This window comes from Carcharhinus amblyrhynchos, unplaced genomic scaffold, assembly GCF_965287045.1.
Source record: "Carcharhinus amblyrhynchos unplaced genomic scaffold, sCarAmb.v2.hapA scaffold_41, whole genome shotgun sequence".
Classification (NCBI taxonomy): domain Eukaryota; kingdom Metazoa; phylum Chordata; class Chondrichthyes; order Carcharhiniformes; family Carcharhinidae; genus Carcharhinus; species Carcharhinus amblyrhynchos.
The window spans coordinates 2,509,171-2,525,144 of record NW_027649782.1 but is presented as its reverse complement, the minus strand read 5'-3'; the positions used below and the strand labels follow the sequence as shown (position 1 = coordinate 2,525,144).

Sequence of the window (15,974 nt, the reverse complement as noted above, 5' to 3'; positions counted from 1 at the left end):
TTATGCTCGGGACCCCCAAGTTTAACTCTGGCTTTGTGTGACTGTTTCTGTTGAGTTTACATGTTCTCCCCATGTCTGTGTGGGTTTCCTTTGGATGCTCCAGTTTCTTCCGACAATCCAAAGATGTCTAGGTTAGGGTAATCAGCGGGTTAAATGTGTGTGGTTACTGAGACAGGGCAGGGATGGGGCCTGGGTAGGATACCCTGCCGGAGAGTCAGTGCAGGCTCGATGGGTCAAATGGCCTCCTTCTGCACTGTAGGAATTCAATGATTACACTCCTGACTTGGAGACAGTGGACAGACCACGTGGTGGGTCGTATGAGGGCTGCTCTTGGATGTTTTGAGAGTAGCCTAGTGCTTCATGTCGTTAGTGTACGCTTAAACTGGACCAAATGCTGGGCAACACGACAGCTCAGTGACTATCACTGTTTGCTGTGCAGATACATGGATTTGGGTCGGTGTCTGTGGGAGTTTGCACATTCTCCCCGTGCTTGCGTGGGTTTTCTCCGGGTGCTCCGGTTTCCTCCCACACCCCAAAGATGTGCTGTTAGGCTGATTGGTGTAACAAATTGTCCCTAAATTAGTCTCCCCTCAATCTGATTTCCAATGTGGAGTGCCATAAGCATAGACAAGGGTCATGAGTGGGGAGGGGACTCACAGTGTTAAAATGGCGGCACGGGCTCGTTGGGCCGAAGGGCCTGTTTCCCGGGCTGTGTTGTTCTTTGTTCAAAATCCTCAGCATCTGACCGACTCTGGTAGCCACAGTATTTATATGGCGAATCCAGTTCAGTTTCTGGTCAATGGTAACCCCCAGGATGGTGACACTGGGGGGTTCAGTGATGGTAATGCCATTGAATGTTGGGGGTAATGGGTAGATTCTCTGTTATTGAAGATGACCATTTCCTGACACTCGTGTGGTGTGAATGTTACTTGCCAGTTGTCAGTCGAAGCCTAGATATTATCCATGTCTTGTTGCATTCGGACAAACACTACTTCAGCATCTGAGGAGTCATGAATGATACAGAACATTGTGTAATCATCAGCGAACATCCCCACTTCTAACCTTGTGACAGAAGGATAGTTATTGATGAAGCAGCTGAAGATGGTTGGGCCAAGGACACTACCCTGAGGGGCTCCCGCAGTGCTGTCCTACAGCTGAGATGGTGGCCCTTCCAAAAATCATATCCATCTTCTTTAACATTGACTGTGTCTCTAACCACAAGAGTGCTATGTTAGTCCTTTGGCTGGCTAATCTGCTGTAAAGACCTCTCCCAATTTTAGAACTTCTTCCCAGATTTTAATGAGAAGAACTTTGCAGGGTTGAATGAATAGAGTGTCCCTCTATCATGCCCCAATATGATGCCGAGGGGCGGGATTTACCAGCTGCTCTTATCCCAAAACTGGAAAATCCCTGAGGTCAACAGATCCGCCCCTCGCCTACTACCATTCCCATGGTGGGTGGGAGGGGAAAATTGCCCCCTTGCTCACTAGCTCACCTGGTTTATACCTTTATTGTCACGGTTGCATGCAGACGGTGGGCTGCTTAGAGGGTAGAAGCATAGAACAGTACAGCATAGTACAGGCCCTTCAGCCCTCAATGTTGTGCCGAGCTATGTCCAATCCCAAGATCAAGCTATCCCACTCCTTATAATTCTGGTGTTCTCCATGTGCCTATCCAATAACCGCTTGGAACTTCCTAAAGTGTCCGACTCCACTATCACAGCAGGCAGTCTATTCCACACCCCAACTACTCTCTGAATAAAGACATTGGACATCCCACCTATATCTCCTACCATGAACCTTATAGTTATGCCCCCCAGTAACAGCTACATCCACCCGAGGAAACAGTCTCTGCACATCCACTCTATCAATCCCTCTCATCATCTTATAGGATAGTTAAGACGAAACTCGTTTACTGGAGTCACATGTAGAGTGGACTAGGTCAGAACAGGCATCACTTAACCAGCTGGATTTTTGCAACAACTTGACAGCTTATTGAATGTGTTATTGAAACCAGCCGGTTGTACCAGATTTATTTTGTATTTTTTTTTTAAATCACTTAAAATTCACAGAAGAAAGTGGCGGATTTGTAAAGTTGGAAGGGGTTGTGATATTATCCAGCGCCTGGTTGGCACAGCGCCGACCGTTAATCCGTGACCTCCCTTTGGAACGCTGTTAGGAAGCTGCCTGTTGAGTGGATCTCATCAACGGGGAGACAAAGCAGGAAGCAGCTGATCAGGCACAGCCGCAGCTGCTGTCACTGGATCCATGGCAGCGATCCCTGGGCTCTCCTAATGGCTTAGAACAAAGAGCAACACAGCACAGGAACAGGCCCTTCGGCCTTCCAAACCTGCACCGATCATGATGCAGGTCTAAACTAAAACCGTTTGCACTTAGAGTTCAAATCCTTCCATTCCCATCCTGTTCATGTATTCGTCTAGTTGCCCTTTAAATGCTGCCATTGTATCTACTCTCACCACCTCCCTGGGCAGCGCGTTCCAGACATTCATCACCCTCTGTGTAAAAAAACTTGCCTCGCACATCCCCTCTAAACTTTTCCCCACGCACCTTAAACCCATGTCCCCTAGTACTTGACTTTTCCACCCTAGGAAAGAGCATCTGACTATCCACTCTGTCCGTGCCTCTCATAATCTTGTAAACCTCTATTAGGTCATCCCTCAACCTCCATCGTTCCAGTGAGAACAAACCGAGTTGACCCCTCATTGTGAATATCCTCCAGACCAGGCAACATCCTGGTAAACCTCTTCTGTACCCTCTCCAAAGCAACCACATCCTTCTGGTAGTGTGGTGACCAGAATTGAACACTATATTCTTAATGAGGTCTAACTAGGGTTCTGTACTGCAGCATGATCTGCCAATTTTTATACTCAATGCCCTGACCGATGAAAGTAAGCTTGCCACACGCTTTCTTGACTACCTTATCACCTCATTGTCACTTTCAGTGATCGGTGGACACATACACCCAGATTCCTGTACCTGTCAATATTCCTAAGGGTTCTTTCATTTACTGTATAATTCCAACTTGCATTGGACCTTCCAAAATGCATTATTCTGCACACTTGTCCAGATTAAACTCCATTTGTCATTTTTGTGCCCAAGTCTCCAACCGATCTATACCTTGCTGTATCCTCTGACAATCCTCTTCACCATCCGTAAATCCACCCATTTCTGTGTCATCTGCAAACTTACTAATCAGACCAGCGGCATTTATATATACTACAAACAACAAAGGTCCCAGAACTGATCCCTCTGTGTGTGTGTGTGTGTGTGTGTGTGTGTGTACGCGCGCGCATCTGTGTCAGTGTGTGTGTGTGTGTGTGTGTGTACGCGCGCGCATCTGTGTCAGTGCGTGTGTGTGTGTGTGTGCGGGTTTATCTGTGTGACTGTGCACACATGTCTGAAGTTTCTGTGTATGAGTGTCCACCTTGCGTGCCTGTGCGAATGAATGCACAAGAATGTCAGTGTGAATACGCATGTATATGTCTGTATATATGTTTAAATTTGTCATTAAATTTCAGGGGCTGAATATTTCAGTGACAGTTACATCAACGTGAGAGATACATCACCAATTTCACTGATGATGCCACTTATGGCTGGGAGCTTGTTAGTTTATGACACACTCTAACAGTTATGTAATGCTGAATTAGACGCTCTTGTTATGTAGTTGTACACGCCATCCCTAAGCTCAACACGCGTATGAAACAGAGCTTGGTACTTACATCACGGTTTGTCATATTCCAGTATGGTCTCTCTCCGTACGACGTCACTTCCCACATGACAACCCCATAACTCCAGACATCGCTGGCTGAAGAGAACTTGCGATAAGCGATGGCTTCCGGAGCTGTCCAGCGGATCGGGATCTTTCCTCCCTAGGCATAAAATTTAACCCTTAGATAAAGGTTTCGGAGACGCAAAGCATTGGAAATAATTAAACATCAAACATTTGATTAATACCTGGAGAGGTATTTGCACTGGGGAAAGAGCATGAGATTATAGAATCCTTGTATATGCTCTAAGCCGGGGTGAGATCAGAGGCGAACTGGCAAGGAGGATACAAAACTGGCTCGGTCAAAGAAGACAGAGGGTAGCAGTGGAAAGGTGTGTTTCTGTGACAAGTGGTGCTCCTCAGGGATCAGTGCTGGGACCTTTGCTGCTTGTAATATATAGAAATAATTTGGAGGAAAATGTAACTGGATTGATTAGTAACTTTGCGGATCACACAAAGGTTGGTGGATTTGTGGATAGTGATGAGGACCATCCGAGGATACAGCAGGATATAGATCAGTTGGAGACTTGGGCGGAGAGATGGCAGATGGAATTTAACCCGGACAAATGTGAGGTAATGCATTTTGGAAGGTCTAATACAGACAGGAAATATACAGTAAATGGCAGAACCTTTAAGAGTATTGATAGGCAGAGGGATCTGGATGTGCAGGTACACAGGTCACTGAAAGTGACAATGCAGGTGGAGAAGGTAGTCAAGAAAGCATATGGCATGCTTGCCTTCATCGGCCAGGGCACTGAGTTTAAAAATCGGCAAGTCACGTTGCAGTTTTATAGAACTTTATTTAGGCCGCGCTTGGAATATAGTGTTCAATTCTGGTCGCCACACTACCAGAAGGATGTGGAGGCTTTGGGGAGGGTACAGAAAAGATCTACTGGGATGTTGCCTGGTATGGAGGGCTTTAGCTATGAGGAGAGGTTGGAGAAACTTTGTTTGTTCTCACTGGAAGAACCGAGGTTGAGGGGCGAACTGAAAAGGAGTCTACAAGGTTATGAGAGGTGTGGACAGAGTGGGTAGTCAAAAGCTTTTTCCCAGTGTGGTAGAGGACACAGGTTTAAGGTGCTAGGGGCAAGTTTTAAAGGAGGTGTACAAGGCAGATTTTTTACACAGAAGGTGGTGGGTGTCTGGAACTCGTTGCTGGGGGAGGTAGTGGAAGCGGATACAGTAGTGGCTTTTAAGGGGCGTCTTGACAAATAAATGAATAGGACGGGAATAGAGGGATATGGTCCCCAGAAGGGTAGAGGTTTTAGTTCAGTCGGGCAGCATATTCGGTGCAGGCTTGGAGGGCAGAAGGGCCTGTTCCTGTGTTGTAATTTTCTTTATTCTTACAGCATAGAAGGAGGCCATTTGACCCATCGAGTCTGCAACAATTCTCCAACAGAGCAGTTAACTTACCTGGTAACCCCATGTATTTACCCCTCTAATCCCCCTAACCTACACATCCTGGGACACTAAGGGGCAATTTAGCATGGGCAATCCACCAAACTTACAGATCTTTAGACTGTGGGAGGAAACCGGAGCACCCGGAGGAAACCCACGCAGACACGAGGAGAATGTGCAAACTCCACTCACCTAAGGCTGGAATTGAACCTTGGGTGTGAGGCAGCAGTGCTAACCACTGTGCCACCATGCTGTCTAGAGTAGAATTAATTGGATAGCTCTTTCAAAGAGCCAGCACAAACTCGATGGAGCAAGTGGCCTTGCCTGTGCTGTATGATCGAAGACTCTGTGAATATTATCCGGAATACCATGGAATAGGAATTCACACAAAGTCTACACTTACAGGTGCAGTGGATTAGCCTTTACACCCAGCTCCCAGACTGAGATTTCCTGCTACCCTCGTGCCAGCATTCCTGATTCCCACCAAGTTCCAGAGGACGGAACATTTTCAGTAGAATTCTTGCCTATCTCAGGGAGACCCAGCTGCAGGAGAGATCTATACTGCAGGGTTTAGACAGTCTGATAACACCAGGTTAAAGTCCAACCAGATTATTTGATAGTAAACCCACAAACTTTCGGGGTTTGCCCCTTGGTCAGGTGAGTCTTGTGGGTTTACTATCGAATAAACTGGTTGGGCTTTAACCTGGTGTCGTGAGACTTCTTACTGTGTTTACCCCAATCCAACGCCAGCATCTCCACATCATGACTACCATCGACACCGCAAACTGCCGGATCCAAGTGGAGAGGGTCTCCAAGAAGATCGCGCATATTGACGCAGTGTTTAGACACAGGGAACTCAGTGTAATTCGGATCATTGCTTCCAAGGCTGGTAAACGATAAACTGACAACACGGACTGCCAGTCTGTCAAAACTATAACCATCTCATGATCAGTCACATCCCCTGGGAGACAGATTTCACTGTTAAATCGAGCAATGGAGTACGTTTCTTTATCTCGGAGGCCTGTCTTGTGCTGTACTGTTCCTTGTTCTTCTCAGTGGTGGCCAACTCCAAGGTAAAGGGCAAAGTTGCCATAGTCCCCGATGATACAAGCTGCTCTTCCCCTCAAGGGGATTGGTGGTGATTTCACCTGAGGGTCACGACACCTCAGGCGAGGTGGGGGGGGGGGGGCTTCATGGATAACCTCAGCCAGTATAGGAATTGAACCCGCGCTGTTGATGTTGCTCTGCATCCAGAACTAGCCGCCCAAGCAACTGAGTGAAACTGACCCCAAATTCTATCACTCCCACAGTTACAATTAACTCAGGGCAGATCAGGGGGCCTGGAGCTTTCTGGTCTGTATTGACTACGTGGAGTCCATACAGGAGGACAGAACACAAAACGTTAGAGATGATGCCAAGACTTTGTAACACATTTGTCAGACCCGACATAGAATATTCTATTCCATTCTGAGAAAGACAGTACAATAGAAAGGAAGAGCATTTATATAGCACCTTTCATAACCTCAGTTCATCTCATAATGCATCAGGGCCAACTGGGCACTTCAGAAGTGTAAGATAAAGTCGCCAATGACCATTGGGTTTCTCCTCTCTTAGAACATCGAACCCTACAGTGCAGAAAGAGACCCTTCGGCCCATCGAGTCTGCACCGAACATAATCCCACCCAGGCCCTACCCCCATATCCCGACATATTTACCCACTAATCCCTCTAACCTACACATCCCAGGACACGAAGGGGCAATTTTAGCATGGCCAATCAACCTAGCCCACACACCCAAAGATGTGCGGGTTAGGTTGATTGGCCAGGCTAAGAAATTGCCACTTAGTGTCTGGGATGCGTAGGTTAGAGGGATTAGTGGGTATAATATGTAGGGATATGGGGGTAGGGCCTGGGTGGGATTGTGTTCGGTGCAGACTCGATGGGCCGAAGGGCCTCTTTCTGCACTGTAGGGTTCTATGATTCTATGATCTTTGGACTGTGGGAGGAAACTGGAGGAAACCCACGCAGACACGAGGAGAATGTGCCGACTCCACACAGACAGTCACCCGAGCTGGGAATCGAACCCAGGACCCTGGAGCCGTCAAGCAGCAGTGCTAACCCACTGTGCTACCGTGCTGAGGGACCTCAGCTGGTACGGGAATTGAATCCGAGGTTGATGTTGGCATCACTCTGCATCGCTAACCAGCTGTCCAGCATACTGAGCGAAACTGACCCCAAGTGTTGAAGTTAGGCTTGAACCCACAACCTGCTGCCTCGGTGCTGCCCAGTAAGTCGCAGCTAACACCTCAAAAGTAGTAGCAGAAACGTGGACACTGTTACATTCAAGATACAGCAGGGATGGGTGTAGTGAGAGAACTGGGGATGAAGATGAATGAGCGCGTCTTTTAATTACCATTTCTTTGATGTTTTCACACAATTGAGATGAAACGAAAGATGGATATCTTCCATTTGGTAATGTTTCCAAAAGCATAAATGGAAGTGTGAAAGAGTATTACATTCACAGCAAAATCAGCGGAGAGGAACAAACAGATTGAGAACACTTGTAAAGAGGTTATCGTTCACTGGGAGTCATCTTAATAAATCATTTTAAAGAAGGTGGGGAGCTTACAATACTGCGTCTCCGAGAAGAGAAATGACACAAATAAAATTCCTTAAATTCCATTGCCTCAGACTTCATCACTAAAGCTCTCATCTGCTTCTTATATGGAGCTCACACACTCTTGGCAATAAATCTAGTAGATGCTGAGATTTATTGAGCAAATCCCGAGGGATTGTTTCCCACTAATTTTTAGTCACATGTAGGATTTACTTGAGGAGTGAGGAATTTTGTGTGGCTTTTATCAAACCTGCAATCACAGAACAACTTCCATGTGTTACGAGGAAGGAAAAAATAACTTTCCATTTTTTTCTTTTTAGCTGCTGGTTGAAAAACAGTGAAATCCTCTGCAGGCAATGGAAATTGCCCAGACAGTTGCAATATCCAACTTGTAACCCACCAAGTGAAATGGGGGAAAAAAAGGCACTCAACCCACTGGACAGTGTGAAAGATCCCACATTCTTTATACACTGAAACTTCTCAAATGTTTCTGGGAGACATCAAAATGCAATTATCCTATCTAAAACAATGACTGCAGAAGGTGTGGACTAACAGAATTACTCTGGAATTACGAATCGCAAAAACCCAGTCTGCAAGTGCAGCAGGTGATCAAGAAGGCGAATGGGATGCTGGCCTTTATAGCAAGGGGGCTAGAATATAAAAGCAGGGAGGTTTTGCTGCAACTGTACAGGGCACTGGTGAGGCCGCAGCTGGAGTACTGTGTGCAGTTTTGGTTGCCGCACTTGCGGAAGGATATATTGGCCTTGGAGGGAATGCAGAGGAGGTTCACTAGGCTGATACCAGAGATGAGGGGGTTAGCCTATGAGGAGAGACTGAATAGACTGGGTCTGTACTCGTTGGAGTTTAGAAGGCTGAGGGGGGATCTTATAGAGACTTACAAGATAATGAAGGAGATGGATAGGGTAGAGGTAGAGAGATTCTTCCCGCTTAGAAAGCATAGCAGAACTAGAGGGCACAACCTCAAAATAATTGGGGGGGACAGTTTAGAACGGAGTTGAGGAGGAACTTCTTCACTCAAAGGGTGGTGAATCTCTGGAATTCTCCACCCATTGAAGTAGTGGAGGCTACCTCGCTAAATATATTTAAATCACGGGTAGATAGGTTTTTGACAGACAGGGGAATTAAGGGTTATGGGGAGAGAGCGGGAAAGTGGAACTGATCCACTTCAGATCAGCCATGATCTTATTGAATGGCGGGGCAGGCTCAAAGGGCTAGATGGCCCTACTCCTGCTCCTATTTCTTATGTTCTTATGGAATACACAGACACTTACTCAACCTGCACAACGGAGTGGAAAATATTCCACTCCAAAGCAATGCTGTACTGTAACAGACTGCTGAAGGCGCCTGCCCTCTTTATCTGTCTCTCAGAAGTATTATGTGCGGATTTTTATTTATTTGTGGGACGTAGGCATCGCTGGCTGGGCCAGCATTTATTGCCCATCCCTAGTTGCCCAAGGGCAGTTGAGAGTCAACCACATTGCTGTGGCTTTGGAGTCACACGCAATCCAGACCAGTTAAGAACGGCCGATTTCCTTTCCTAAAAGATATTAGTGAACCAGTTCGGTTTTTGACTTCGTGGTCAACAGTAAATTCCAGATTTTTTTTATATATTGAATTCAAATTCCACCATCTGCTGTGGTGGGATTCGAACCCTGGTCCCCAGCTGAGTTCCTGGATTAACAGCCTAGCGATAATACCACTGGACCCCACCTTAATATAGCCACGCCAAGCAGGGAAATCTATTGCAAACTGAGTTCTTTTGGGAATAAAATTTGGAAATTGACGCCCAAGGGAGACAATGAAAGGAAATGCGATGTGGAGTCTCTGCGGTGATCAGTCATGGGACAGTTCTGTCCGCTCCTTTGTTTCAGCCACACCACAAGTATAAAAATCCTTCGGCCTATTGTTTTACTCTGCCGTCAGCATTAGTGTGCTGCGGGCCCACGGAAAGTGCATGGATGACGGTTTTGATTGACCACATGTTTGTAAACCCAGGAAACAGTTTCAATAAACTGATCTTGTTCTTTGTTTAACCTCAGAAAACCTGTCCGTCTAATTCCTTATGAGCTGCGGGTGGGACTTTTGCAGCAATGGCAAAGCACATCCTCTCTAAATCCACACAAAGAAAACCCTGTTACAGTCAGACCTGGGGAGGGAGAATAGCAGAGCCATTCTGCTCCTCCCATGCTTGTAACACACGTCTTAAACTAAATTCATTCAGCGAATCCATTTCTTAAAGTGTCACAATTGTTGCTTTATAATTAACTAATTTCCCAATAACAGAGGCCCACACAGCAATGAGATTAATTACTTTTTAATGAGTTTTTGTGATGTTGGTTTAAAGTGGTCAGGGCACCAGGAGAACCCACTTCTCTCATGCAATCTTGAGAAGGCAGACAAGAGCTGAATTCAACATCTCAGGCACTGCTGCCTCACAGCGCCAGGGACCCGGGTTCGATTCCCAGCTTGGGTCAACTGTCTGGGTGGAGTCTCCCAGTGTCTGCGTGGGTTTCCTCCGGGTGCTCCGGTTTCCTCCCACAGATGTGGAGATGCCAGCGTTGGACTGGGGCAAAACAGAAGGAAATCCCACCACACCAGTTTAAAGTCCAAACAGGTTTATTTGTAGCCTAGTTGAGTTCTTCGATAATGTGACTGAACACATTGACGAAGGAAGTGCCGTGGACGTGGTGTACGTGGACTTCAGCAAGGCGTTTGATAAGGTCCCCCATGCAAGACTTCTTGAGAAGGTGAGAGGGCATGGGATCCAAGGGCCTTTGGCCTTGTGGATCCAGAACTGGCTTGCCTGCAGAAGGCAGAGAATGGTTGTGGATGGGTCTTTTTCTGAATGGAGGTCAGTCACCAGTGGAGTGCCCCAGGGATCTGTTCTGGGACCCTTGCTGTTTGTCATTTTCATAAATGACCTGGATGAGGAAGTGGAGGGATGGGTAAGTAAGTTCGCTGATGACACGAAGGTCGGTGGTGTTGTGGATGGTCTGGAAGGATGTCAGAAGTTGTAGCAGGACATAGATAGGATGCAGGACTGGGCGGAGAAGTGGCAGATGGACTTCAACGCGGATAAATGCGTAGTCGTCCATTTTGGCAGAACCAACGGGATGAACGAGTACACTATCAAGGGCAGGAGTCTTAGTAGTGTTGAAGAGCAGAAGGATCTTGGGGTCCGGGTCCACAGGACTCTTAAATCGGCCTCGCAGGTGGAAGAGGTGGTCAAGAAGGCGTATGGTGTACTGGCCTTCATTAATCAAGGGATTGAGTTTAGGAGTCGGGAGGTAATGCTGCAACTTTATAAGACCCTTGTCAGGCCTCACTTGGAGTACTGTGCGCAGTTCTGGTCGCCTCACTATAGGAAAGATGTAGAAGCTATTGAAAGGGTACAGAGGAGATTTACAAGGATGTTGCCTGGACTGGGAGGCATGCCTTATGAAGATAGGTTGAGGGAGCTGGGTCTCTTTTCCCTGGAGAGACGAAGGTTGAGAGGCGACCTGATAGAGGTTTATAAAATGTTGAGAGGAATAGATAGGGTGGATTCTCAGAGGCTATTTCCCCGGGTTGAAATGGTCGCTACGAGAGGACACAGATTTAAGGTGCGGGGAGGAAAGTACAGAAGTGATGTTAGGGGTAAGTTTTTCACTCAGAGGGTGGTGAGTGAATGGAATCGGCTGCCGTCAGTGGTGGTGGAGGCGAACTCGCTGGGGTCTTTTAAAAGACTTCTGGATGAGTATATGGGGTTTAATGGGATTGGGGGTTATAGATAGGTCTATAGATTGGTAGGTGTTGATGTGATCGGCGCAACTCGTGGGCCGAAGGGCCTGTTTGTGCTGTAGTGTTCTATGTTCTAAAAGCCGCAAGCTTTCGGGACAGCCTGTCCCTTCGTCAGGTGGCTGAGAGTTCTCCAAGTCTTTAAACTGGTGTTGTGGGTATTCTTTCTGTTTTGTTCCTCCCACAGTCCAAGAGACATGCGGTTAGGGTGCATTGGCTGTGCTAAATTCTCCCTCAGTGTACCTGAACAGGCGCCAAAAAAATGTTGAATGGCATGGTGCGAGACTTTGGAGACGATGAAGAATGGAGTGAGATCCTTAACACATCCAGATGATTTTCCCAATAACCTCACAGAAAACACTCCATGGCATTGACAGAATCAATGGAAACTAATGGACATTCACATAAATGGCTCAGCTCATTGAGATAAGCACTTTGCAGCCACATAGGTTCAGCACTGTAAAACGTTCGATTACTGAGAGGGAAACATTGGAGCTTAGGTGGACTTACTCAAAATGCTGAATTGAAAGCAAAGGACACAAAGTGCTCATCTCGATCAACTGAGCAATTTGGTGAAATGTCGTTGTTTTAAGCATTTCGAGCAAATGCACAATCGTTTCACGCGTTTCACTCCATGCCTTTCAAGACTTGTTTAGGCAAGCAAGGTTATATTGGCGCCAAGTGCCTATCCCGTTGAGTTGACCATTTTGATTGAATCCATATTAGTTGAAGATGCTTAACTCATCGAGAGGAGAGCTTTACCAACAACTTGGCAGAAAACTCTCGATTACATTGACAGAATGATTGGAAACTACTGGAGATTTTCGAAAACCGCTCATCTCATCGAGATAAGCACTTTGACGCAATGTCAGTTCAGCAGCAAAAAACGTTCAATTTCTACGAGACACACCTTGGAAGCAAGTGTGACTTTCTTCAAAATGCTTAACTCAATGCGATCGACACTTGGCCACAACATCACCTTGCTTGGCAAACAAACGGTGAATGGCACGGAGAGAGATTTTGGAGATGGTGGAGAATTCAGTGAATACGCTTAACACATCCAGGGGATGATTTTACCAATAACCTAGCAGAAAGATAGTGAAACAACTAGAGGGTTTTCACAGTAACTTGACTGCAGTGTTAATGTAAGCTTGTGACACTAATAAATAAAGTTTAAATCTACTTTAAACTTACTGCACTCAAGTCTCAGCCTTGATTATACGCTCAAGTTCAGGAATTGAACTTAGAACCTTTACATTCTGGAAAAAGAGCACTATTACTGAGCTAAGAGTGCCATCTAACAAAGATTTTCTTTGGATGTTCAACTCTACAGCAAATGAGTACAGGACACGGTGATAAAATATCCCGAGAAGGAATACGGAAGGATGGTCATAAATTTTGAGCAAGCACTGTTTGCATTAAAAGACTTTGACAAATCTTCCTCTCTGGAGAATCTGGTGCTGATTTCAGCACACTGATGTTGGTTATACTGGAGACACAACACAGAAACAGACTGTTCGGTTCAACCAGCCCATCTTGTCACTAACCCCACATAGCAGGAAAAAAAAGCCAACTAGAAACTAGAAACAGGAGTAAGCCCTCCGAGCCTGCTCCGTCATTCATTATGATCATGGCTGATTATCAAATTCAATATCCCAATCCCCCCCTTTCCCCCAATACCCTCATCATCCTTCCCACAACCTCCTCCTCTCCAATCTAACCCTAAAGGTTGACGTGTAGCCTCACTCAGTAACCTGGATGTGGATTTCATAACCTCATAAATCTCGGTGTTAAGCATGTTTTTCTAGCCTGATGTACTAAACTGCTTCAATTTAATCTCACTTCCCAACTCTCGACCCCTTCAGTCTACCCCACAGAAATTTGGTCCATAGCGTCTGCCTTATTCTAAGAAAGGTACCTGTTGAGGTGATTGCTGCCTTTCTCCTTATTACTGGGTCTTTGTTAACAGAATAATGGTTTCTGTGACATTTCATTTCACTTTTTTAACAAAAGGAATCCATGCCTGAGGGAATTAAGGCAAGTTTTAAAAGCAAATTGCATCATCCGAAATCCAGTTCTTTCTTACAAGTTGAACACTTTTGATTTAACCTAGACTGGGACTTGAAGTGTGCACATTTGGAAATCACTCCAAGACCAGTTTCAGATGACCCACATCTGCTCCACCTCAGGTCTGGCTGACCTTATTTTATTTCCATCCTCCAACATCCTGCTGTTAAGTTTCAAGTGTTTTTACAGCTTCTTTACACACGACTAGGCTTCAATCATAATTTATTCAATTTCCAAAAGCCCTCAGTGTGAAAACAGATATTTTAACTGCTCCTTTACACTATCCGGAATGACACTTAAACTTATTAATGATTTACTGACCATCAGGGAATAATCTTTCCTGAATTTTCTGCTCAAACCTTTCACTGCCGGAACACACTAAATACAACTCTAATTTTTAAATTTCTTGTCATAAAATCTCCCCTCATTTGTGGGTTTCTTCCTAGTTATGGATTCCCCGAGGCTCTAATATAATTTCTACACTACTACAAACTGCGCACAGTACTTCAACTATGGCCCAATCCAAATCCTCTATAGATGTCACAGTACTTCTTATCTCGCTGTCTATTTGTCCACATGGAGCTACATTTGCCACCTACCTCCCATGCCCTATCCTTATCCCAGGCTGATAAGGTTGTTAAGAAGGCGTACGGTGTGTTCGCTTTTATTGGTAGAGGGATTGAATTTCGGAGCCGTGAGGTCATGTTACAACTGTACAAAACTCTGGTGCGGCCGCACTTGGAGTATCGCGTACAGTTCCGGTCACCGCATTATAAGAAAGATGTGGAGGCATTGGAAAGGGTGCAGAGGAGGTTTACCAGGATGTTGCCTGGTATGGTGGGAAGGTCTTATGAGGAAAGGCTGAGGGACTTGAGGTTATTTTCATTAGAGAGAAGGAGGTTACAAGGTGACCTAATTGAGGCATACAATATGATCAGAGGGTTAGATAGGGTGGACAGTGAGAGCCTTTTTCCTCGGATGGTGATGGCTAACATGAGGGGACATAGCTTTAAATTAAGGGGTGGTAATTATAGCACGGATGTCAGAGGTAGGTGCTTTACTCAGAGGGGAGTAAGGGCGTGGAATGCCCTGCCTGCAGCAGTTGTGGACTCGCCAACTTTAAGGGCGTTCAAATGGTCAGTGGATAGGCATATGGATAACATTGGAATAGTTTAGGTTAGAGGGTCATTAGATTGGTTCCACTGGTCAGTGCAACATCGAGGGCCGAAGGGCCTGTACTGCGCTGGAATGTTCTATGTTCTATTTCTGTTTCCCTACATTCATCCTCACTTCGTTGCTGTGCCAATTCTGTAGCTTTCTTTGAAGGAATGGATATTATTTTCTTTGTTTCTGTGGACAATGCATTTACATTTGCAAATTTGAAACAAAAATAGGATGAAATGTAAAAGTATCTGCTACCTCACTATTAACCATTTTATTTTAATGCATAAAGTCTTCACCCAGCACAAGAAGTCAAGGCCCAGTATAGTCTTGTGTCAACAATTTTTAACAATGAACTTTCACAAAGATTCAGGCACAGATCGAATGAATGATATTGGTATAAGATTACAAAATTCTCACACTAACTTTACTGAAACACCCCCCCAAAATGGCACAAATGTGAATAGCACTCTGAAAGCTAATGAAAAGGTAAACAACATAATGCAGGACTTACAAATGTAAAATAATGTCATCTCTTTTAATCCACTTGCATCACCATTTTCTAAATATCCCACAGAAGCTAAATCCTCCTACTCAGAGAATCCGTACAGTGTAGAAGAGGCTATCATGTCTGTACTGACTCTCTGACAGAGTATCTTACCCAGCCCCTCTCCCCACTCTATTTCTCTGTGCTTCCACACATTTACCATGGCTAATCCCCGTAACCTACATATCTTGTGGCACTAAGGGGCAATTTAAGCATGGTCAATTGACTTAACCTGCACATCTTTGGAGTGTGGGAGGAAACCCATGCAGACATGGGAAGAACGTACAGACTCCACACAGTTGCCCAAGGCAGGAATTGAATGTGGGTCCCTGGCACTGTGCCATCATGCCACCCTTATTCACATGACAGCTGGCCAATCTTTAACTTATGAGATCAAAGGTTTATGCATCCATTTGCCTGATGATATTCACAAAGTCACATTGTCCACACAGTCCCCACCCTTGCCCTTCTCTTTACTTTAACCTGTAGAAGAAGAAATTGGTCTCTTTTATCCATGTATCCTGTCTTTAACTAAACAGCAGAGAACTGGCACTTACCCTCCTGCTGTTCATTTTAACTCAACCGGGAGAACAACTGATGA

General features: G+C 45.5%; 1 protein-coding gene across 1 annotated transcript in view; it reads right to left on the bottom strand.

Moving 5' to 3' along the window:
* epha8 (eph receptor A8) overlaps positions 1-15,974 on the bottom strand; it is a 570,939-nt gene that overhangs the window by 50,919 nt on the left and 504,046 nt on the right. The window contains exon 14 of the mRNA XM_080181519.1: positions 3,740-3,889. Within this exon, the coding sequence (XP_080037645.1) occupies positions 3,740-3,889 (150 nt within the window). The remainder of the gene's footprint in view (positions 1-3,739; positions 3,890-15,974) is intronic.